This window comes from Panthera uncia, chromosome E1 (assembly GCF_023721935.1).
Source record: "Panthera uncia isolate 11264 chromosome E1, Puncia_PCG_1.0, whole genome shotgun sequence".
NCBI classification, from domain to species: domain Eukaryota; kingdom Metazoa; phylum Chordata; class Mammalia; order Carnivora; family Felidae; genus Panthera; species Panthera uncia.
Genome location: NC_064814.1, coordinates 35,794,734 through 35,817,272, shown reverse-complemented (window position 1 = coordinate 35,817,272; position 22,539 = coordinate 35,794,734). Strand labels below are relative to the sequence as shown.

At 41.2% G+C, this 22,539-nt stretch overlaps 2 protein-coding genes across 6 annotated transcripts in view; one reads left to right on the top strand and one right to left on the bottom strand.

Annotated features, from left to right (window-relative positions):
* ACACA (acetyl-CoA carboxylase alpha) overlaps window positions 1–22,539 on the top strand; it is a 277,035-nt gene that overhangs the window by 17,042 nt on the left and 237,454 nt on the right. For 4 of the 5 annotated variants that reach the window (XM_049636545.1, XM_049636544.1, XM_049636541.1 and 1 more), the window contains exon 1: window positions 17,143–20,929. The exons of the other annotated variant lie outside the window; for it this stretch is intronic. The gene's annotated coding sequence lies outside the window, so the exon portion shown is untranslated. Of the gene's footprint in view, window positions 1–17,142; window positions 20,930–22,539 lie in introns of those variants that run through there. 5 annotated transcript variants of the gene reach the window in all.
* CE1H17orf78 (chromosome E1 C17orf78 homolog) lies at window positions 641–14,353 on the bottom strand. The gene is given in 7 exon segments (XM_049635338.1): window positions 641–1,562; window positions 4,616–4,912; window positions 5,355–5,473; window positions 6,462–6,692; window positions 6,868–6,887; window positions 12,161–12,327; window positions 14,297–14,353. Coding segments are annotated over 7 exon segments (969 nt in total). The 3' UTR covers window positions 641–1,484.

Here is a 22,539-nt window from a genome sequence, read left to right as displayed (position 1 = left end):
GTTAAGAAGGGTAAACTTTGCTACAGTTTTTGCCTCCTGGGGAACCTCATGTTTCTGGGTTAAAGGATATTCTGCCGTGGGTGAGTCTGGGAAGGGTGAAGATGAATGTAGGCATCCGTCCTAGACCAAAAGCTTCTCAAGTATAGAATATTTTTTTAATCGTCCTTCCTGGTGGTGTGGGGAAGGAGCAAGCTTCCCCTCCCCTGCCCCCTACCATCTCATGGTTAGACGGAGCCACAGATGGCAGGATAAACTGGAGGCAATGTTATGAATCAGTGGTGGGATGCAAATAACATACTCATCCAAACAGCAGCCCCAGTGCTGTCTACCTACTGTATTTGCAAAACTTTCATTTTCCATGCTTTGTATCTGTTCCATCTCTTCCAGGATCCGCTTGAATCTCAAATCAGGGCTCAGGACAAGATATTTTCCCTTGTTGGTATTGTTTTGAGAATCACTTTTTTGGACGGTACTTGAAGTGAAAGAAGGATACAATTTGTGTGTGGTTTTTACCAGAGAACTAAGAAAACAGAATTAACTTAGAAACACAGGTACATTTCACCAAAGTGAAATGGAATGGTTTCAAGACACTTATAGTAAAAGCAAAACAACAGTTTATCCCTCCTGGTGTTCCTTTTTTTTTTTTTTTTTTTTTTTTTAACCTGTTCCCTTTAACATCAGCTGGTCCTGCTTCCTCGCCAGACTCTTACTTGAGCAGGTCAGACTTTCTCAGAGGCTTTGTAAGAAAGATCATCATAGTTGTCTTGCTCTGGAATCCTTGTTCAAAATATACACAGCTCACCATTACATGTAGGGTGTAATGTCAGGCCCACTTGGAAGAGTTGTGGATTATCGGGAGACCTCACATGTGTCCTATTTGTATGCAGTCCCTGAGCCCCTTGGGGATGACTTAGAAGGAGGACTTCTGGAATGCTCAGGGTTATACTCCCCTCACCAGTGTGTGGATAGCTACATGTGGTGGCAGAGGTTAAGGCATAACCCTATGAACATCAGCTTGGGAACACAGGAACCCCCCACCCTAAGCTGGTTGAGAGCCAGTGAGCATGAAATGAACTGTGAGGTTAACAGAGGAGTTAGTGAACTGTACCACACTAGTGGCTGCTTTGCCCGCTTCCTTGGAGGCTATGTTTAAACCTTTTGTCAAAGAGAGCAATGGGTCCATTCATAGTGCTCAGAGGGAAGACTTTTTGTTCTCATTGGATGGGATGAAAAGATACCCATTTTTGGTGGATGGACAGAGTGAATCTCAGAGGCTTGTGACTAAGTCAGTAGCAATGGCATGAGAGTAAGTCTGACTGCTAAGCCCAGGCTCCTTCTTCATTGGTCTGGCATTGCTGTTTGCTTGTAATGTCCTCACTGAAGATACGAGTGTAAAATTCAGAAGAACCTGCCGACATTGGTTAATAATAGGGAGAAGTCAGTGTAGTATCCTCCATTCAATGTGTGAAGCAGAGAAGAACTTTTCAGAAGTATGTCTCATGGATGACAGTGATCCCTGCAGCTCTCTTTGGACTTGATGACTTGGGAGCATCTCATCCAACCTAGAGATTGAAAGGAAATATGAGAGATAAAGAAGGATGCAAATGGGTATTTCTTCATGTACCAACAAAGAGATGGCTTAATACAAAACCCCATTTAATTCCAAGTACACATCATTTTCCCTTTTTGTTAGCCAGTAATTCTACGAAAAGTTACTGTATTTACACTGAGAAAGTATCAGCAAGGTGCACTTATGCATGAGAACCTACAATTGGTTGGGCCCTATAAGCCTCTAGCAAAGAGCCCATCCACCCCTTGCTTAACCTGTTTGCCTTGAATGGAAAAGGCCCTGAGTGTGGATCTACTTTGGATCCCAGATGTACGGGGATTCTACTTCATTTCTTGAATCAGACCCACAAAATCTCACTGTTTGAAAAGAGACAGATCTAAGTCTCTGTGGACCAAATATTTTTTACTAATCCCATTCTATTCTTGGTATATCTGATTCCATGTCCCATCTGATTTTCTGTGTACTTTCTAGATGCTTAGCTATTATGAATATAGACTATGAGCCTCTTAAATGTAGGGAACTTGGCACATAGAAGGCTTTCAGTAAATTTCGGTATAGGACTAAAAGACCCAGATTTTAGTTCTGTTTCTACCAGCTGTGTGTCACATAAACCTCTTTGAGCCTGAGTTTAAGTATCAATAAAATGTTGACACCTACTCTATCACAGTTTTTGTGAGGCTCAAATGAGGTAATGTCTATAAAATTGCTTATTCTTTTTATTAATTCCTTTATCATTTAGTAGCTTATTTTGTTGATGAGAGAAATTCAATCCATGTTGCTACTGCATGGTTATCTCTAACTCTGGACTAGACTTTTGATTACCGTTCAGGCCTATATCTTCCAGTGCTTAATAGAAATGATAATGCAGATTAAATAACTGAATATACGTCATCTGATTAAATCATACTAATTTACATTAGCTCATCATCCAAGATTAGCAGAAACAGAATTATAGAAAATATTAACCTACACCAGAGCTGACAAGTAAGTTGGCATTGGGTACCTGAAGCACTGTGATAAGAAATATTCTGATACCAGGGTGCCTGGGTGGCTTGTTCGGTTGAGCGTCCGACTTTGGTTCAGGTCATGATCTCACAGTTCGTGAGTTCGAGCTCCGTGTCGGGCACTGTGCTGACAGCTCAGAGCCTGGAGCCTGCTTTGGATTCTGTGTCTCCCTTTCTCTCTCTGCCCCTCCCCTGCTCACGCTCTGTCTCTCTCAAAAATGAATAAACTTAAAAAATTTTTTTAAAATATTCTGATAGCATGCCTAGGTGAAAAGAGTGTTGTGCTTGAATTTTATTTATTTATTTTTTAATGTTTTATTTATTTTTGAGAGACAGACTCTGAGCATGAGCAGGAGAGGAGCAGAGAGAGAGATGGAGACAGAATCTAAAGCAGATTCCAGGCTCTGAGCTGTCAGCACAGAGTCCGATGTGGAGCTCGAACCATGAGGTTATGACCTGAGCCAAAGTCAGATGGTCAATTGACTGAGCCACCCAGGAGCCCCTGCTGTACTTGAATTTTAAAGATTGAGATATAATTTACACATAACATTGTGTAAGTTTGTGTACAACATGTTGACTGCATACCTTTATATACTGCAATATGATTACCATTGTAACAGTTCTATTATGTTATATAATTATTGGTTCTTTTTGTGGTAAGGACATTTAAGATCTAGTCTCTTTGCAATTTTGAAGTATATAATACATTATTGTTGACTGTAATCACTATGCTATGTGTTAGATCTCCAGAACTTATTCAGCTTCTAGTACACTGTGCTGGATTATTTGTTTAAAGTTTTAAAATTTATTTTGAGAGAAAGTGAGCAGGGCAGAGGCAGAGAGAGAGAGAGAGAGAGAGAGAGAGAGAGAGAATGAATGAGCATGGAGCCTGACACAGGGCTCGATCTCACAAACTGTGAGATCATGACCTGACCTTAAATCAAGAGTTGGATGCTTAACTGACTGAGCCACCCTGGCGCCCCCATCTTTAATTTTAAAAGTATCAGAGACCTCATCTTAGCAAGGATTGTGGATGTTGTAGAGAAGACACACATCATTGTCTAGAATTGAAAGGCTGAGTACACTTCTGGCAGGGAAACTGGCTTTAAAGCAGCCATGCTGAAACAGTGGTGTTGTGTCTGTTTTAGACCCCAGAGGGCAATATGAGCTTATGATGCTGTCAGGAAACCCAAGGGCTGGGAGGAAAGAAGCTGCTTTGCTAAGTATTCAAACTTTGCGGTGCGGTGGTTCCTAAACTTTGTTGTATATATGAGTGTTATCTAGGAGCAGGGATGGATACGTATGCTGTGGGTTCTGAACTCATAAAATTTGAGGGTACCCTTTTTAAAGAAAAAGAATACAAATTTTAAAAATACAAAGTTAGATACAAGCTTTATACAAGTCCCATGGGGCCTGAAGTTTAAGCTTCATTAATTTCACAGTAAATCCACTGCTACTTAGGGAGCTTGTTAAAAATCTTAAAAGTAAAGGGGCGCCTGGGTGGTTCAGTCAGTTGAGTGTCTGACTTTGGCTCAGGTCATGATCTCACGGCTCATGAGTTCAAGTCCCATGTCAAGCTCTGTGCTGACAGCCTGGAGCCTGCTTCGGATTCTGTGTCTCCCTCTGTCTCTGCCTCTCTCTTGCTCTCTGTGTCTCTCTGTCTCAAAAATAAATAAACATTAAAAAATATATTTTAAAAAATCTTAAAAGTAAGATTCCTGGCCCCACTCTAGACATTCTGATTGATTGTAGCTGAGGCTCAGAAATAATGTATTTTCAATAAGTACCCTATTTTGTTATGGCTGGGCTGATGTCTGGTTTTTTTTTTTTAATTTTTTTTTTAACATTTGTTTATTTTTGAGAATCAGAGACAGAGCATGAGCATGGGAGGGGCAGAGAGAGAGAGGGAGACACAGAATTCTAAGCAGGCTCCAGGCTTTGAACTGTCAGCACAGAGCCTGACATGGTACTCGAACTCACAGACGGTGAGATCATGACCTGAGCCAAAGCTGAACGCTTAACTGACTGAGCCACCCAGGTGCCCTGGCTGGGCTGATGTTAAGAAAACAAAACAGTAGTACAAATACCTACCTATTTCCTGACACATAAAAGAATTAGCAACATTTGCTTCATAACTGAAACAACTTCCTGTCTCCCAGCATGTGTATATTAACCTCATTTTTTCCCAGCAAAAGACGTAAACCCTACAGAGACCACTTTCCTTCTTGGGTTGAAATTCAAGCTGGGATTCAGCTGCCTCAGGTTCCTGGCCTTCCTTCCTTTGCCTTCTGCACAACCTCTGGCATTGGCATAGCTCTCTGGCTCCTCGGCATTGACCCTGAAGGGAGAAAATGGTGTTAATTTCAGGTGGCTTGTATGCATTTGGTTATCTTCCAAACCTCCTGTCAGGGCATTTAAAGAAAATCATCTTTTTTAAAGAAAATATTCAGTCCCATTGGATCTTTCCTCCTGAGAGAATGTCCAAATACAACAGAGGAAAGGAACTCAAATTTAGCAAGCACCTCCTATGTGCCAGGTGCCTTTCACACAGGATCTTAATTAAAAATGCCATGAGAGGCTAATATCACTAGTCCCATTTTACAGATGAGCCAAATGACATTGGAGAAGTCAAGCAACTTTCTTAAAGCCACTCAGCCTAGTGAGTGTGAGTGGCAGGTCTACTCCAAAGTCCATGCTTTTTTCATTATGCCAACCTGCCTTTGGAACAGAAAAAGTCTTTATAGATCAAGTCCAGGGACTCCATACATCAACAAACTTACAGGGCATGGGACTTCAAAAATGGCAAACACTATAATGGCGACTCCACTAAACAACAGGGTAACAACAATCAGAAATTTGATCACAGTACTCCATTTCTGCCTCTTCTCTAGATTCTCCTCTATGTCTAAAAGGAGAGAGACGAGTAGAAGAGGGAGAAGAGAGAACCTGAGAGAGGGAAGTGATTGACCCTCTGACTTGAAGGTCTTCTGGCTCCTCAGATTACTAGGCCCAGCCTGATTCAGAGGCAATAGACTGGATTTCCAGTTCAGACTCAAGAGTCAGGAGTGGGGTGGGCATCATGGGTGCTGCTCTAACCTTCTTTTCAGCCTCTTCGCAATAAGTCACCTTCTCTGGGATTTGAGATTTGTCATAACCAAGTAGGAATGATTCTTGGCATTGCTTTCAGGGAAGGAAGAGGGGTGGGTGCACAGCAGTTCTGAACTTGTCTTTCAACAACTCCCTCTCAGGGTCTCTCCCCTTGTGCTTGACCGACGCACTGTGTGTGATTAGAAAATCACCTTTCCCATGCTCCTCTTGGCTTTAGTAAGGGATGAGGAGGAACAAAGGTGAATTGGCATTGCTTTTGGGTCAAAAGGCAAACTTGGGGCAAGTGGTTCATATGTATTGTTATTATTAATGTTATATTTACGTTTCTTCTGTTGGAACTGGGATGTAACCTAACCTGAAATCTACAGAATTTGTGTCATGGCCAATTTAGGGAGAGCCATTTCCTAAAAACAGTGCAGATGAAAATATGCTCTTGGTTGTTGTCCTCACTGTAATGATGCTTAGTGTTTAAATGTTGTCTGCCTGTACATGCAATTGCTGGAATCACCTACCACACAAATACAATTCATTCTGTCCCTAAATCTGGCTGCAGGCTCACTTGTGTGGAAGTAAAAGCTTATTAATGGTGTCAAACTATTTCTGGGATCTTCTTTATAGAGAAGGTGGTTTTTTTCCATAAGAAATTGAGTGATTTTTCTAGTGTAAACTCCATGTAACTTCTCAACCCCCCAAAAAATCCTAGAAGACCCAAACTTATGTTGGGGCTAAAAATGTTTCTTTTCCTTTCTGTTCTTGTCTCACCCCTACTTATTCTGTACCTTGTTTCAAAGGGCTAGAAAAATCATCAATATTTGTAGTTTTCTCTCCTTCTTTATTCCCAGGAGTTATGGAGGTGGTGGTGGGAAAAGTCTCTGATGCAGTCCCCATCACTTCATAGACCTTACATTGGGATGTCCCTGGTAAACAAGCTATAAAACAAGAAAGAAGCAATGAAAAGACAACCAAGAAAACTTCATCCTGCCTTTGCTGTACCTGACAAAACCTTATCTCTACCCAGCTGATACTAAACTTCTAATGTGGCCCCATTGATCTGTCCATAGGTTTAGGGTGTGGACACAAAATATGCCAAGAATAAATGAGGACAGAGATACTAGTAAGAGATACGGAGTAAATCCCCATGAGGCTTTGACTAACGTAGGATCGGAGTGAGGGAGTAGACCATACCTTGTTTATCATTCTTCAGCCTGTAATAATAACGATGGAGAGTGTAACACTGTTGAAATTTTTCTCCTTTTTTTTTTTTTTTAATTTTTTTTAACATTTATTTTTGAGACAGAGAGAGAGAGAGCATGAACAGGGGAGGGTCAGAGAAAGAGGGAGACACAGAATCCAAAACAGGCTCCAGGCTCTGAGCTGTCAGCACAGAGCCCGACGCAGGGCTCGAACCCACGGACCGCGAGATCATGACCCAAGCCGAAGTCAGACGCTCAACCGACTGAGCCACCCAGGCGCCCCTGCAAGTTTTCTCCTTTAAAAAAGTTGGCTCCAAAGTCCAAGGGATGATGTGAAATACCATAATTTGCCTTAATGACTGCTGCAAGTCTGTCTGACTAGAGTCTAAGTCAACTACTTTGAGAGCAGTTTGGGGAAAGCAGAGAGAACTGGAGGAAGGAAAGACCACCCAGCTTCATGCACTCCTCAATTTCATTCTTTCAGAAAGCAAATATTTTTAAATGCTATCTATTCTGTACCAGGGCTGCTTCAGTACTTTGGCTATATCAGTTGGATGCATTGGAGCAAGGGAACAAGCAACGGGGAGGGAAGGTTGAGGGGAGACTGGGAAACAGATGACAATAAATACAGTAAACTTTATGGTATGTTAGAAGGGAGTAAGTGCTACTAAAAAGAAAAAAGGCATAGCAAGGTAAGGGAGCAGTCTGGGGGTGTGAGTGGGCAGTGGCTGGGCAACCTGTGATACAGGCTGGTTTCGTTGAAAAAATAAGAAGTAAGCCAAGACTTACAGGAGGTGAGGGATTGGCTAAGCACAGGCCTAGGAAAGCAGTGACCTAGGGGGAGTGATGTGGGCCCTGAGGCAGAATGAGTGTGTCTGACATATTATAGTTTTAGAGTAAAAACAAGGAGGCCAGTGAGATTGGAATGGAATGAGTACAGAGCACTGTAGTAGGGGACGAAATTTCTAAAGGAAATGGGCCTATATCAGGAGACTTGGAGGCTAGTTTAAGGACTTTGGTTTTTATTCAGATTGAATGGGGATCCATCGCAAGGTTTTGAGCAGAGGAGTGATGGTTGAGTTTGTTTTTAAAAGGATCACTAGACTGCTATGTTAGACTATAGGAGGCAAGGGTCAAAGCAGAGTAACCTGTTAGGAAGCTATTGCAGAAATCCACATGAAAGACGATGGTGACTTAAACCAGCTGTGGAAGTGTTGAGACATGTATGGATTCTGGCTGTTGTCTGGTACTAACTTCACTTGGCTCCAGAATTGACCTACTCCAATTCATACACTGGTTCGTTCCTATTTCATTTTTAATGGTGTCTTATCACTGCTTATTAAATTAAGGTCTGTAAGTCCTACTTGACTTTTCTAAATTACTTTCCCAAGTCTTGATTAAGTCCATGTGAAAATGATAGTTGTTGACTTCAGAGGCCAGTGGCCAGAGTACTGGGCACTGCACATGAAATTACAAAGGAAGGAATAGTCCCTGATTTCACTTTAATCAGGAAGACAGTGTTGGCAAAGATAGGCAGAGATGGAGAGCAAACAGGTTCAAAAGGAAAAACGAAATTATATGAAGTATTTTCAGCACGGTGCCAGTCAGTTCTCCGAAGTGATAACGTGTTCATGAGACAGAGGAGATGGAAGATAAACAAATCTCACTTTGGACAAGTCACATAAGTGCTCCATGTTTTGGTTTCCTTTCTCTGTAAGATGGTTATAATAAAGTAATTCTTGGTCTACCTATTTCACGGGGTAATGTGAAGATCAGAAACAAAAATGAGGAAGCGTGTGTGAAAACACTTTGCAAACTTTGTGATATTATGACTGAAAGAGAAGGAAAAACCTAGTGATCCTCTAGTAGAACTGTGCCCTCTAGCCACAGGGATAGATTTGTATTTCAATATGGCATGTCTTCCTACCTCCTTGGAGTCCCTGTTTCAGAGTCTACTTAAATTAGCTTCATCTGTCAGTGTATTTTCAGTTCTGCCTAAGTTTTGAAATTAACGTCCATCTATGTTGGCAGTTCTTGTAGGTCTCATCTGTTAGGTAATTGAGCATTTAGGTGGAGGACATCTGTAAATCCAAGCACTCCATTCCCAGTGATGCTGGAGTTGCAGTATTACTTTTTCTTTAGCTAAGGATATTTGAGCAAGAATGCCCCTTTAAGGGCATACAAACTCCAAATGTATGAAATGGATAATTTAGATGAGATGATGCTTTACTTTATCATAAAAGAATTTATGTTAAATAGGGAACATTAGGTATATATATTTAAATGGAAATCTCTCTTGGAGATTTTTCTGTAATAATATAAAGAGCTTATTTGGCAGGCCTTACATAATTCTGTTGAGTTTGTGCTTCAGACCTGAACCTCCCTTTTTATATCTAGAAATTATATCATCTGGCCAAATCTATTCTACAGCTGTAGAAACTAAGCACTGGGAGAAATTAAGTAACTTGTCAGAAATGATCATTAATAACAGAATAAACACTCATTTGGTGATATTCCTTCTAAACCCCAGTGTCACATGGGGTAAAAAATCATTAGGAGTTAGTTCACACTAATCAAATTCCAAAGAGCCAATCGATATACTAAATCTGTATACTACAGTTTAAAAAAACTTACATAGGAGAGGTGCTTGGGTGGCTCAGTTGGTTAAGTGTCTGACTCTTGGTTTCGGCTCAGGTCATGATCTCAGTGTCATGAGATCCAGCCTCCATTGGGCTCCTCACTGAGCATGGAGCCTGCTTAAGATTCTCTCTCTCCTTCTGCCCCTACCCTGCACTTGTGCACGCCTACTCTCTCTAAAAAATGATAATAATAAAGTAAAATTTAAAAAATTACATACGAGAATGTATCCATTAAATGATCAGGTAGGATTTTTCTCTTCTAGGTACCCTGTTCTAAATATATAGGTTCTTTTGAAATCTAATTAGAATTTTTTGACTAATACAGAATCTGAGCAATAAGAACTAGATGGTGTAAATTATCAGTGATAAAGACCTAATGAGTCATCTTTCTCCACCAGAAAGAAATTTTAGAATATTTGTAATAGAGGATCTTTTCCTTGGCCAAATTCCATAAACAGTAATAAATAGTCTTCTTCTTAAATTTTTCTACGTTCCATGTTGAACCACGTCTTCTGACGACTAACTGTTGTAGTACATTCTCATCCTTACAGTTTCAAATTCCTATTTTGTTCTGTGCACATGTTCACAAACTGTCTTCTGATTGTTTCTGGGACAGCTTTCTGTGCAGACTGATGTCAACCATAGTGTTGTAATTTTAGAGGGCATCTCTTTTATGACCTTGTATATTTGACCATTTATTTAATTTTTTTTTTAAATATTTATTTTTGAGACAGAGAGAGACAGAGCATGAACAGGGGAGGGCCAGAGAGAGAGGGAGACACAGAATCTGAAACAGGCTCCAGGCTCTGAGCCGTCAGCAGAGAGCCCGACGTGGGGCTCGAACTCACGGACTGTGAGATCATGACCTGAGCCGAAGTCGGACGCTTAACCAACTGAGCCACCCAGGCGCCCCTTAATTTTTATTTCTACCCTACTTGGAGTCTGACATCCTGCCATTCAATGTAAGTTTAAATTCAGAATAGGCAGTTTCACATTTTTAAATGAGTGTTATTTCACAAGTCCATTCATAAGTTGGTTGTTTGGAATTCATCATTGTTCCATAGAAATGTGTTGTGAATAACAATTAGGTCTGCAAACTAATCCATAAACATCCATTTAATCTCTTTGACTGACTCACATAGTGCAGGGTATTAGCTTAAATTCTGCATTCAGGAAGCAATCACCATGCCATGAAGGAAGGAGGAAGAAACATACCCAGGGAAAATTTTTGAATTACATCAGGTTGATCTCTGGCGTCCCTCCACCCCCTTAATCTCCCAGGTTTCCTTGTCCCAAATTTCTAAGAAATAGTTCCCTTAATTGCCTGAGTCCTACAATGCACACTATATCCAAATAAAATCCACCCTGTAGAGAGGGCTCTAGACTCCAGAATGACTTAAATTCACTATTATTGATACCTGCCATTGACTTAAGGGGGCGTGTCAACTGTTAGGAGGAAAACAATCTGGTTGAATTACTTTACATGAATATCAAGTGACCACAACCCCCAAACACTATCAGAATCTTTTAAAAAAATTTTTTTAATGTTTATTTTTGAGAGGGAGAGACAGAGACAGAATGTAAGTGGGGTAGGGGCAGATAGAGAGGGAGACACAGAATTTGAAGCAGGTTCCAGGCTCTGAGCTGTTAGCACAGAGCCCGACGCAGGGCTTGAACTCACAGACTACGAGATCATGACCTGAGCTGAAGTTGGACGATTAACCAACTGAGCTAGAATCTTTTAACTTTTTAATAAGAGGGTCCCCCCCCCCCGCCACATTGTTACCATATGAACTTAGCACAATCAGGGGAATGAAAACATTTATGTCATGTGAGGATGTATAATTTACAGTACCTAGGCCACATCCCAAGAATCCACTTATTTGCCAATCTCTAGTTCTCTAAACAGATTGTAGTTTTTAAAGTTTTTTTTTCCCATTATTCTACCTGGGAACCCTCAGTTTCTCTAAAAGTGTCAAGTTTTATTTTTCCAGCAGTGCAACAGTAGCATTGAGGGGATTGCCTATATGTAAAGGGAAACTGCCAAAACCATAAACTACTTGACAGACAGAAAGAATGGGTAGGGGAAGGAAAGGAGGGGAGAGCAGAGAAACTTAAGGCTGATGTCAAGAACCATTACCCAGCAGTTGAGAGGGAACAGGCGTTCTCACAGTGTGGGTAGAAATGCAAAATGGAGTGACTGCTATGGAGGGTAATTTAGTAATAGCTATCAAACTTTTTTTGAAAGCTTATTTACTTATTGTGAGAGAGAGAGAGCTAGCGATCAGGGAGGGGCAGAGAGAGAGGGAGAGAGAATCTCAAGCAGGCTCCACACTATCAGCACTTTTCACTGTAAATCTGTGCAGTTTAAGTATTTTACGGTCTGCATTCAATATAAATTAAATTCAAATAACCATTCTCAAAAGAAGACCTATCGGGGCGCCTGGGTGGCTCAGTCGATTGAGTGTCTGACAGCTCATGGGTTTGAGCCCAGCGTCAGTCTCTGTGCTGACAGCTCAGAGCCTGGAGCCTGCTTCAGATTCTGTGTCTCTCTCTCTCTTCCTGCCCGTACCCTGCTTGCACTCTGTCTCTTTCAAAAATAAAACATTAAATTTTTTTAAAAAATAAGATATTTAAGATCTGGGCTGGGAATAGGGGAGATGGGCCTCTTTTAAAGGTACAGAGTATCTGGAATGACAAAATGATTTTTCAGAAAGGGCCCATTCGCTACCTTGCATTAGTACATCCCTTCTCACATCCTTTGGGAAGAGCCCAGGCAGCTGTTCCACATGGCAGCTGCTATCTTTGAGTTCGCCGGGGGGTGGGGGGTGGGGCGGGAGGGGAAGAAACAAAAAAAAGGTCAGGATTTACAATTTATTGGGTACTCTTTAGAATTACAAGTATTGGTGAGGGAGATGCAAAAGAATACAGTTCCTTCTCATATAACTTGCAATTGGTGAGATCAAGCACTATCAAAAAAGATTTTAGGGGCATCTTGGTGGCTCAGTTGGTTAAGTGTCCGACTTTGGCTCAGGTCACGGTCTCGCGGTTTGTGAGTTCGAGCCCCACATCAGGCTCTGTGCTGACAGCTCGGAGCCTGGAGCTTGGTTTGGATTCTGTGTCTCCCTCTCTCTCTGCCCCTCCCCTGCTCGCTCGCTCACTCTCTCAAAAAATAAACATAAAAGATTTTAACAATATACAAGTAGGAGTTAGCCTAGCTCAAAGAAAACTGAGTACCAATCCATTACATTTAGGGGGAAGAAAAGGTAAAATTGATTTAAATGAAATTAATAAGCTAATGAAAAGACTAATCAACCCATTCCTTCAAGCTCTGCTTATCTCTTCTCCTTGCTCTGCCCTCTTATATTAAAATATTTTTTAATTTCATTTATTTATTTGGAGAGAGACAGAGCACAAGCAGGGGAAGGGCAGAGAGAGGGAAGGAGAAAGAATCCGAAGCTGGCTCCACCTGTCAGCACAGAGCCCGACGTGGGGTCGATCTCACAAACTATGAGGTTATGACCCAAGCCAAAATCAAAAGTCAGACGTTTAACTGAGTCACCCAGGAGCCCCTGCTTTCTATATTAAAACTCTTGAGGGACGCCTGGGTGGCTCAGTCAATTGAGCATCCGACTCTTGATTTTGGCTTCAGTCATGATCCCAGGGTTGTGAGATCAAGTGCCACATCTTGCTCCTCACTGAACATGGAGCCTGCTTAAGATTGTCTCTCTCTCTCCCGCTCTGCGCCTCTCTCCTGGCCTCAAAAAAACAAAACAAAACAAAAACAAACAAAACAACAAAACCAACAAAACCCAAACCCTTTTGGAAGTTTATTAAAGGTAACTTTGAACAAGGTATCTCTTCAGGTTTCCATGAAACCATATAGGTCATAGTTTATGCTTTTGGCACATAACTCACAAGGTGTAGTGAGTTTTCTTCATCTGTTAAATGTACTGAACTGCACTTTGAATGCTACATCTTGACTGTTTGGCCTTAACTCTGATTAGGTAATTTCAGAGATGAAATGTTTGGACACTTTGAAAAAAACCATGTTTTAAATAAAGTTATCAGAGAGCAGCAAATGGTACCATTCCACCCTCCCACCCTTACTCGGACCTTTCCTATCCTAAGAGCATCCCCAACTGTTTGGATGTACCACCTTAGAAAAAGAAAGACAGCATCTTATAAGGGTTATGAATTTGGGAGTCTTAGGTGTTGATAATACTGAAACTGTGACAGCACCCTCCAGTAAAGAAAGCCATCTATCACTGAGAGGACTTTCAATGTTAGTTACATGAATAAGACAGAAGGATGCATCACATTCTCTAAAGACTTCTCACCATGAAACAACTATCTGAGTTAAATAAGTTACAGTCCTGCCTAGAAGAAAGAGAATACGGGGGATGACCGTAAAATATCACCTACTGAATAGTGGCTTTATTTCTATCTGGTAGAATGGACCCGCAAACACATTCTAGGGCTCTCTGGATTTTCTTAGATACGAGGTTACAGAAATGCTTTTCTTTCTTTCTTTCTTTCTTTCTTTCTTTCTTTCTTTCTTTCTTTCTTTTAGAGTTTATTTATTTTGAGAGAGACAGAGTGAGTGGGGGAGGGGCAGAGAGAGAGAGAGGAGAGAGAGGGAAACAGAGGATCCAAGGCTGGCTCAACACTGACAGCAGTGAGCCCAATGCGGGGCTCGAACCCACGAACTGCAAGATTATGACCTGAGCTGAAGTTGGACACACTCAACTGACTGATCCACCCAGGCTCCCTGTTCTTACCTTTCTTGCTAACATCACAGAATATAATGATTAGGCTGAAAACCAAGATGGTATCCATGTTAGCTTGAGCACATGCTTCTTAAATAGCCCCTTAGTTTTCATGCTAGGTGCTCTTACTGCCCTGGAACCAAGTTTGACCCTGGGAGAGTCTGGTTCCACCCTAACTATTTTGCCCCATTCCCTAAGACCTAGTAATAGAGGTGATTGGAGAGAGGACCAAATGTGCCTATTAATGATTGACTCAAAAAGTCTTCCTCTGACTTCACTGCTGGTGCCAACATAAGGAACTGTAATTACCTAGAGGTTTCCCTAGAATGAAGGACATAAACACTCAGTAATAAGGTTTGCAAATGCTTGCAGATGGACACATAGACATTCACGTGCATGCTCACTGACACAGGCTTACAGATTTATACACTGACATTAAGAGATGTAGAGATTTATATTAAGCAAGGTGATTTCAAGAATAGAGCAGGAAACTAGGACTGAATGAGTTAGTGAATTATATGGGAGAGAGCACTGGACTAGGAATTGGTGGAATTGGGTTTTAGCGTAAGCCCTGTTATTAACTATGTCACCTTGAGAAACTTGCTTGAGTTCTCTAAATCTCAGTTTTCTCCTCTATAACTAGAGAATTCCAAACAAATAATCCCTAGAATTTATTCAGTTACATGCATAAACTCGCATTAGCACAAACATACCTACCGAGTTTTTCACATTTTCACACCCCTGAATAGTGAAGTGAGTATAGGTAGACCACATTGCACCATGACTGTTGCATTGAGAGGTGGTGAGGAAGTGCTAAGAACACTGGGAGAGTGATTCTGTCTGAAGTTTGGGAAGGCTTTCCTAGACAGATGACTGTTGTTGAAGATTTTTCTTTTTTTTTTTTTTTTAAGTTTTATTTATTTGGGAGGGGGGGCAGAGAGAGAGAGAGAATCCCAAGCAGGCCCTATGCTGTCAGCACAGAGCCTGACATGGGGCTTGAGCTCATGAACTGTGAGGTCATGACCTGAGCTGAGATCAAGAGTCAGACGCTCAACTGACTGAGCCACCCAGGTGCCCCTGAAAATTTTTCTAAAATTGTGTCTTTTAGCAAAGAGTATATATATATATATGGTATACTCTGTAGACTTTGTGATAGCATAGATAGGTGGATCATACAACAGAAGTGAAGATCTACTCAGATCCTCTGCCTAAGTCAAGAGTCTTTGCAGTCTTTCTACTCACTGTAAATTTAATTGATTGAAGCCAACATAGGTTGGACTATGTGTAAGAAGGTCCTGGAGCCTGACACTCTGATAATGGTGTGAAGGGAGCTTGAGTCAAGGGACTTTCCATGAGGGAGTTCATGAGATCCAAGGCAAATCAGAATTTAGATATTACTCTGTTTCCTGGCATTTTAATTCAGGTTGAAATCTGGCTGAATTTAGCTCAAGGGAAATCTTGATGGGGAAACAGAATGGAAAGAGGTGTCACCAAAGGATAGCATGTTGCCTGAAATGTGGAAGAAGTGCTGAGCTTTCAACCATGGTGCCTTTCACTTGTTTATTCAACAAGTGCTGTGGCCAGCCACTATTCTAGCAGTGAGCCAGACCAAGTCTGTGTTCACATGAAATGATGGGAAGCAGACTATAAACACAGTTGAAAACAAACTAGTGCAGAGGGCTAATGATAATATACAAATGCAAATACAATATAATTAGAGGTTGTGATAGTTGTGAAGTAGCAAACAGGTGATAAGGTGAAGAACTACTAGAAGAGGTTACATTTAGAGTGGTCAGGGCGGACTTCCCTGAGGAGGTGACATCTGAGCTGAGAAAATCGAGAGGGTAGATGGCATAGAAGCCAATAAAGGAGAGTCTTTCAAGGAAGGAATCAGCTGGTCAAATGCTGTGTTGAGGTTGTGTATAATAAAGACCATATCGGTGGATTTGACAATTTTGTGACAGCACTTGCAGCAGAGTGGCGGAAGCAGGAAAGGGCTGAGAGGGAATCGGAGGTGAAAACGTGTATGTAACTTTTTTGAGATGTTTTGCTATGTAAAGGAGCAGAGAGGCCACTGAGTGGAGGGAACATAAGTGCCTCAGATCTTTATTGTTCCAGAGCAACACTGGAACCTAGAGCATTACTTTTTTCCCTGCTGCAGTTGCCGGATTCTCTTAGCAGAGGGCAGGTGGGTAGGGAGAATAAAGGGGCTCCATTGCCTTCCGTGAGTTTCATGATTTTTGCTTACTATTACCTTAACATGATTACCTGATCCTCTGCTCCCTTTTGGTATTAGACACTCTCCCTGCACTGCCCCCCACCGTCTGTCTATTTGAAGTATTCTATAGATTCATTCTTTCCTAGATCCATATTAGATGCCAGTGCTGCCTCCTTGGAGCAGCGGTAGGAAAATATCTAGGGCTCGCTATTGTCATTCTGTGTCACAAGGTGGCAGAAGAGCTCACTCTTCCCAGAGGAAACCTCGTGCTTGGACAAAGATAAAGTGGAAGAGTTTTCTTTTACCGATTTTTAGACCCTTCCCTTTTTCTTTTGTGTCTCAAAGGCCCAAAAGTCATCCTGCATGTTGGTGTGGCTATACCGTGGGATACAGAGAAGCAAGAGAGCTGTATTTTTTTTTTAATTTTTTTTTTTCAACGTTTTTTATGTATTTTTGGGACAGAGAGAGACAGAGCATGAACGGGGGAGGGGCAGACAGAGAGGGAGACACAGAATCGGAAACAGGCTCCAGGCTCCGAGCCATCAGCCCAGAGCCCGACGCGGGGCTCGAACTCACAGACCGTGAGACTGTGACCTGGCTGAAGTCGGACGCCCAACCGACTGCGCCACCCAGGCGCCCCAAGAGAGCTGTATTAACAAGGCAAAATACCTGGGTCCCTTTCTGTACTACTAGATACTTTGAGTGGTTTTCAAAGTGTCTGGAGTATATGTGGAGGAGAGGATAATCTCTCTTGATCTCCTTTCCCTACAACAAAGATTTCTAATTTAGGAGGGAAAGAAAGCTGTAACATAGGTAAGTTATCTTTTTTTTTCCCGTTTCTTCTTCTTCTTTTTTTTTAATTATAGTATAAGATTTGAAAGTAAGAATAGTATGAAAGCTCTCTTTACAGAGAGGGGGCATTTGAAAGTAAATGCTCTAGGTAAGTTTTCTGATGTGTGCAGGTAAGAGATGTGATTCTGGAAAATAATGGGAAACTAGAACTGGATGGATCAAACGGTGGGTCTGTGGAAGGAGCATTTGTCAAGAAGCCAAGAGGTTTACTAAGTTCTAGATTAGGGTCTGTAATTTACTGAATCACTGTAAGTCACTTAACTTCTCTGGCCTCTGTTTCAGTTTCTTGAGATGGTTAGACAAGATGATTTTGAAACCTCTTACAGCTCTAAAATTACTATTTTAATGCCATGCTCTGCTTCTCTTTCTTTTAAAGGTGCATGCTTTTGTTTGGTTGGTTTGGTTTATTTTAAATTCTTTTATTGTGGAATGTATCATACATATAGAAGAGTATATAGAAAATAAGTGTAATTTTAATTAATAACAACAGTAATAACAATGAGGACAGCATATAGCCATCGCCCAAATTAAGAAATTAAACATTGCCAGTGTCTTAGAAACTGTTTATTTTCTGATCCCACTCATTTCCCTCCTCCCAATCATTTTTCCAAGGTTTTTAAAAGTTGTCAACTGTATGTGTATCACTAAAAATATACTTTTTTTGTCTGCTTTTGAAGTTATATAAATGGATTCATTCTTTATGTATTTTAAGGTATACTTTTTATTATGTATAACACAAAATGGATATACCTCTCTTCGTGTCCTCTCTCAGTCATTACCCACCTTCAGAGTAACCATTATTCAGATTTTTACCACCACAAATGAGTTTTGCCTATTTTTGAACTTTATATAACCAGAAACATACTCTTTTGTGTCTGGCTATTTTTTGCTCAACATTATGTTTTTTTTAATTTTAAAGTTTATTTATTTATTTTGAGAGAGAGCGAGAGAGTGAGCATGAGCAGGGAAGGGGCAGAGACAGAGAATTCAAAGTAGGCTCCACACTGTCAGCAGAGAGCCAGACATGGGGCACGAACTCACCAGCCCTGAGATCATGACCTGAACTGAAATCAAGAGTCGGTCACTTAACCGACTGAGCCTCCCAGGCATCCTGCTCAACATTATGTTTGTAAAATTCATCCGTATTTCATTGTAGAATTGTTTGTTTATTCTCATTATTTTATAATATTCCACTGTATTAATATACCACAATTTATGTATCCATTCTACTGCCGAGAGACCTGGGGTTCCCAGTTTTTTACTATAATGAACGATGAACATGGGCACATATGAAAGTTTCTCTGGTGGCTCAGTCTGACTTCAGCTCAGGTCAGAATCTCACCATTCATGAGTTGGAGCCTCGTGTGGAGCTCTATGCTGACAGCTCAGAGTCTGGAGCCTGCTTTGGATTCTGTGTCCCCCTCTCTCTCTGGACCTCCCCCGCTTGCACTCTGTCTCTCTGTCTCTCAAAAATAAACATTAAAAAAAAATAAAAAAAGAAGAAAGTTTCTCTGGAGTATAAATTCAGAAATGGAAGGTGGGTTATAGGGTAGACAGGATATGTTCAGCTTTACTAATTAATGCCAAATTGTTTTCTAAGAGGTTGTCCCCATTTACACTTCTGTCTGCAGTACATGAATGTTCCTGTTGTTCCACATCCTTGCCAAAGAGGCCAAAGAGGCTTTTCAGTGTGGTACAACCATGGGACTCAGAGTACCAGCCTTCCATTGGTTTTCAGAAGCCCAGGCCAGTCACTTCTCCTGTTTGCTTGCTCCCTCCAAATCAGGGTAAAGGATTCAGATTATCCCTAGGTCTCTGATCACATGCTCTATTACACTGGGATATTGGCCTCGGGTGAGTGGGGTGGTGAATTTAATAACATAAAAATTCCTGAATTAAGTGAACATCTGTAGGATATTTTGTTCTTGTACCGAGCACTCATAGGATATAGGAGGGGGCACAGAAGGAAGAAGGGAAGCGATATTTTCAGTGTGCTTGTTATGTTCCAAGCTCTGTGTTGGAAACTTTACATTTTGGTTATAACATTTAATCCAAAACACAACCTTACAAGGTAGCTCTGATACCTCAGTTTTATAGACAAGGAAACTGTGGCTCAGAAAAGGGGTCATTTGCTCAAGGTCACAGAGCTAATTAGTGACAGAGTCAGGATTGAAAACCTGGTCTATCTGATTAAAGAGCTCAAATTCTGCAATACAACACAGAGAAGGCAAAGTCCCTGCTGCTCTTGAGGTATTTTGGCTTAGATTGCCAGTTCCAAGAATCAGTTCTTCTCATTTCTGCTTGCCTGTATTGACCCTCAAAATTATGGTATTCAATTGATTATGGCCAACTCATTCATTGATTTAAACTGTATTTTATTTTCATTCATTTTTGCTTTCCCTTATCTTTCATTTTGCTGTACACATGAGCACAGCAGATCCACTGATGAACAAGATTTGTGTTGGGGACATGGCCTTCTACCTGCTGGTCTAATGTGTTGACCAGAGGTGAGAGTGAAAAAAGACAGGAAGATTGTGAAATCTTCTGGTCCAAGTTATGATATGAGAAAACTTTAAGACTGAAGAAAAGGATGAAAGGAAATTGAATGATGGCTCACTTTTCCTTAAAAATAGAGGCTCAGTAAAATTTACTAATGTATTATATATCATGTTGCATATATAATAATAATGGAGAGTGAGGGTATCTGGGGTAGATAAGCAGAGATCTAAACATGTAGCAGGAAAAAGCTTAGTCTGATATATAAGGAGTAATGTAGACACTGGAGAAGTCTGAAGAGAAAGTGAGGACAAGAGTAGAAAGTAAACTCACCAGGAACATTTTTATTGATTTGCTGGAGAATGAGTTCAGAGATGAGAAGATAATAAAGCTGATCAATATAAAATGTCAAAATCCCAGCATTGGGCAAGACCTAAATGAACCATCTTGTCCATTTTTCTGCCTCTAGGTAAAAGGGCCCTTTAAACTTTCTTTAGCTGTTGAGTTGTGAGCTATGTTGACTTAGGTTTAAAAAAGAAAAGATATTGGAGGTGTCATGGAAGAAGGAGCTAAGGTTAGGTAACTACCAAATATGGATAGAGACTGGGTGTTCAGGACTAGATGACAAGGAGGGAGGGACAACTGAAATGCCTTTTGAAAACCCATGTACCCATGTGAAAACCCAAGTGTCCATGTGAAAACATTGTGGTGAATCTCTACTATGAACTATGTTCTTTGTTGTGTAATCCTACCTTTCATCATCAGAAGCAGACTTATAAAGTGGCTTCCCTGAGGACATTTTCTGACTTCATGGTGTGAAGTTCCCTCAGGCTCTTAAGTCTGGATGAACCTGAATGGCTGACCAGAACAAAGAAGTGTAGTGTTCCATAGTGTTCAGATAAGGCTTTTATGCCTTTTTCCCTTATCTCACAACTGGAGCCACAATTCTGGTCAAGGCACCGACTTTCTTGATGAAGTCTGTCCATCTATAAAAAAGCCAAGTACCTTACTGGAGTCTTTGCCTCCCAGAGGTGACATGAAGACGGATAAGCAGACAGCTGGAACAAAGTGGCCTCTCAGGTACAGAGCTAATCTTTATTTCAGTCAGTGAAGTACTTACTAATATTTATAACCTACACCTACTCTAAGAGCTATAGAGGGGAGTACCAAACTATAAGAAATGCTCTCTGCCTTTAAGATTATTAAAATTCAGTCGGAGAGCTAAAACCAATATACACATAGAAAATTATAGCCAAATAAGTGCTGAACCAGGTGGTCGTGACCAGACTGCTACAGGAATTCAGAGGAGAGATCAGTGGAAGCTGGAGAAGTAAAAGAGATCTTACAGAATATGGGACTTCCAAGGAATAGAAAGATTCAGAAAATAGGAGGTAGGAAGGATGACGTCAGCCAAGGTAAGAATAGATATGGCAGTCTGGGGCACCTGGGTGGCTCAGTTCATTAAGCATCCAACTTCATGATCTCACAGTTTGTGAGTTCCAGCCCCGCATCGGGCTCTATGCTGACAGCTCAGAGTCTGGAGCCTGCTTTGGATTCTGTATCTCCCTCTCTTCTCTGCCCCTCCATCACTCATGCTCTGTCTCTCTCACTCTCTAAAATAAAAAACATTAAAAACAATTAAAGGGGCACCTGGGTGGCTCAGTTGGTTAAGCTTCTGACTTCAGCTCAGGTCATGATCTCATGGCTCATAAGTGTGAGCCCGCTCTGTGCTGACAGCTCAGAGCCTGTAGCCTCCTTCTGATTCTGTGTCTCCCTCTCTCTCTGCCTCTCTCCCACTTGTGCTCTGTCTCTCTCTCAAAAATAAATAAACATTTAAAATATTAAAAAAAAAAAAAGAATAGGTATGGCAAGAACTAGAAGCCAGGTTAGAGAATACATTATATAACGGAGGTCAGTGGGAAATAATATCTCAGTGTTTCCTCTATCCTCTGTTCTAAAAGTTGATCACTGACCTTGCTACTTAAGGAATTTGGAACTGTGGCCAACCACCAGGACAGGTGGGCTCTTCACTGTTCAGTTTCCCATTAAGGCACTTTCTTTCCTCCCTTGGTTTAACTCTGGCCTGACCTGATAGACTTTCCTGTCTTAGAAGTGCAGGTGTAGGAGGCATTGCTATTTAACAGAGACACTGGCAGCAGAGGGGAACAATAATGATAAGCCCTAAACTATTATTCTCAAACTTCAGGTTGAGTAATTACTAATTTTTAAAAAAGTCTTCATTTTTAAAAAAATAATTTTAAAAATAATTTTTTAAATATTTTTGTGAGAGAGCGCGCACGCCCGCATGTGTGGGGGAGGGGCAGAGGGAGAGGGAGACACAGAACCCGAAGCAGTCTCCAGGCTCTGAGCTCTCAGCACAGGTGTTCAGGACTGGATAACAAAGCACTCCATGAATTTTTTTTTTGAGTGTTTATTTATCTTTGAGAAAAAGAGACAAAGCATGAGCAGAGGAGGAGCAGAAAGAGAGAGGGAGACAGAATCCGAAGCAGGTTCCAGGCTCCAAACCATCAGCACAGAGCCTAATACAGGGCTCAAACCCACAAACCACAAGATCAGGACATGAGCGGAAGTCAGACGCTCAAACGGAACAGAGTGGCCTCTGAGCTACCCAGGCACCTTGGGAATCTGAAGTTTAACAAGCATCTAGTGATTCTATTTCATGCGGTCAG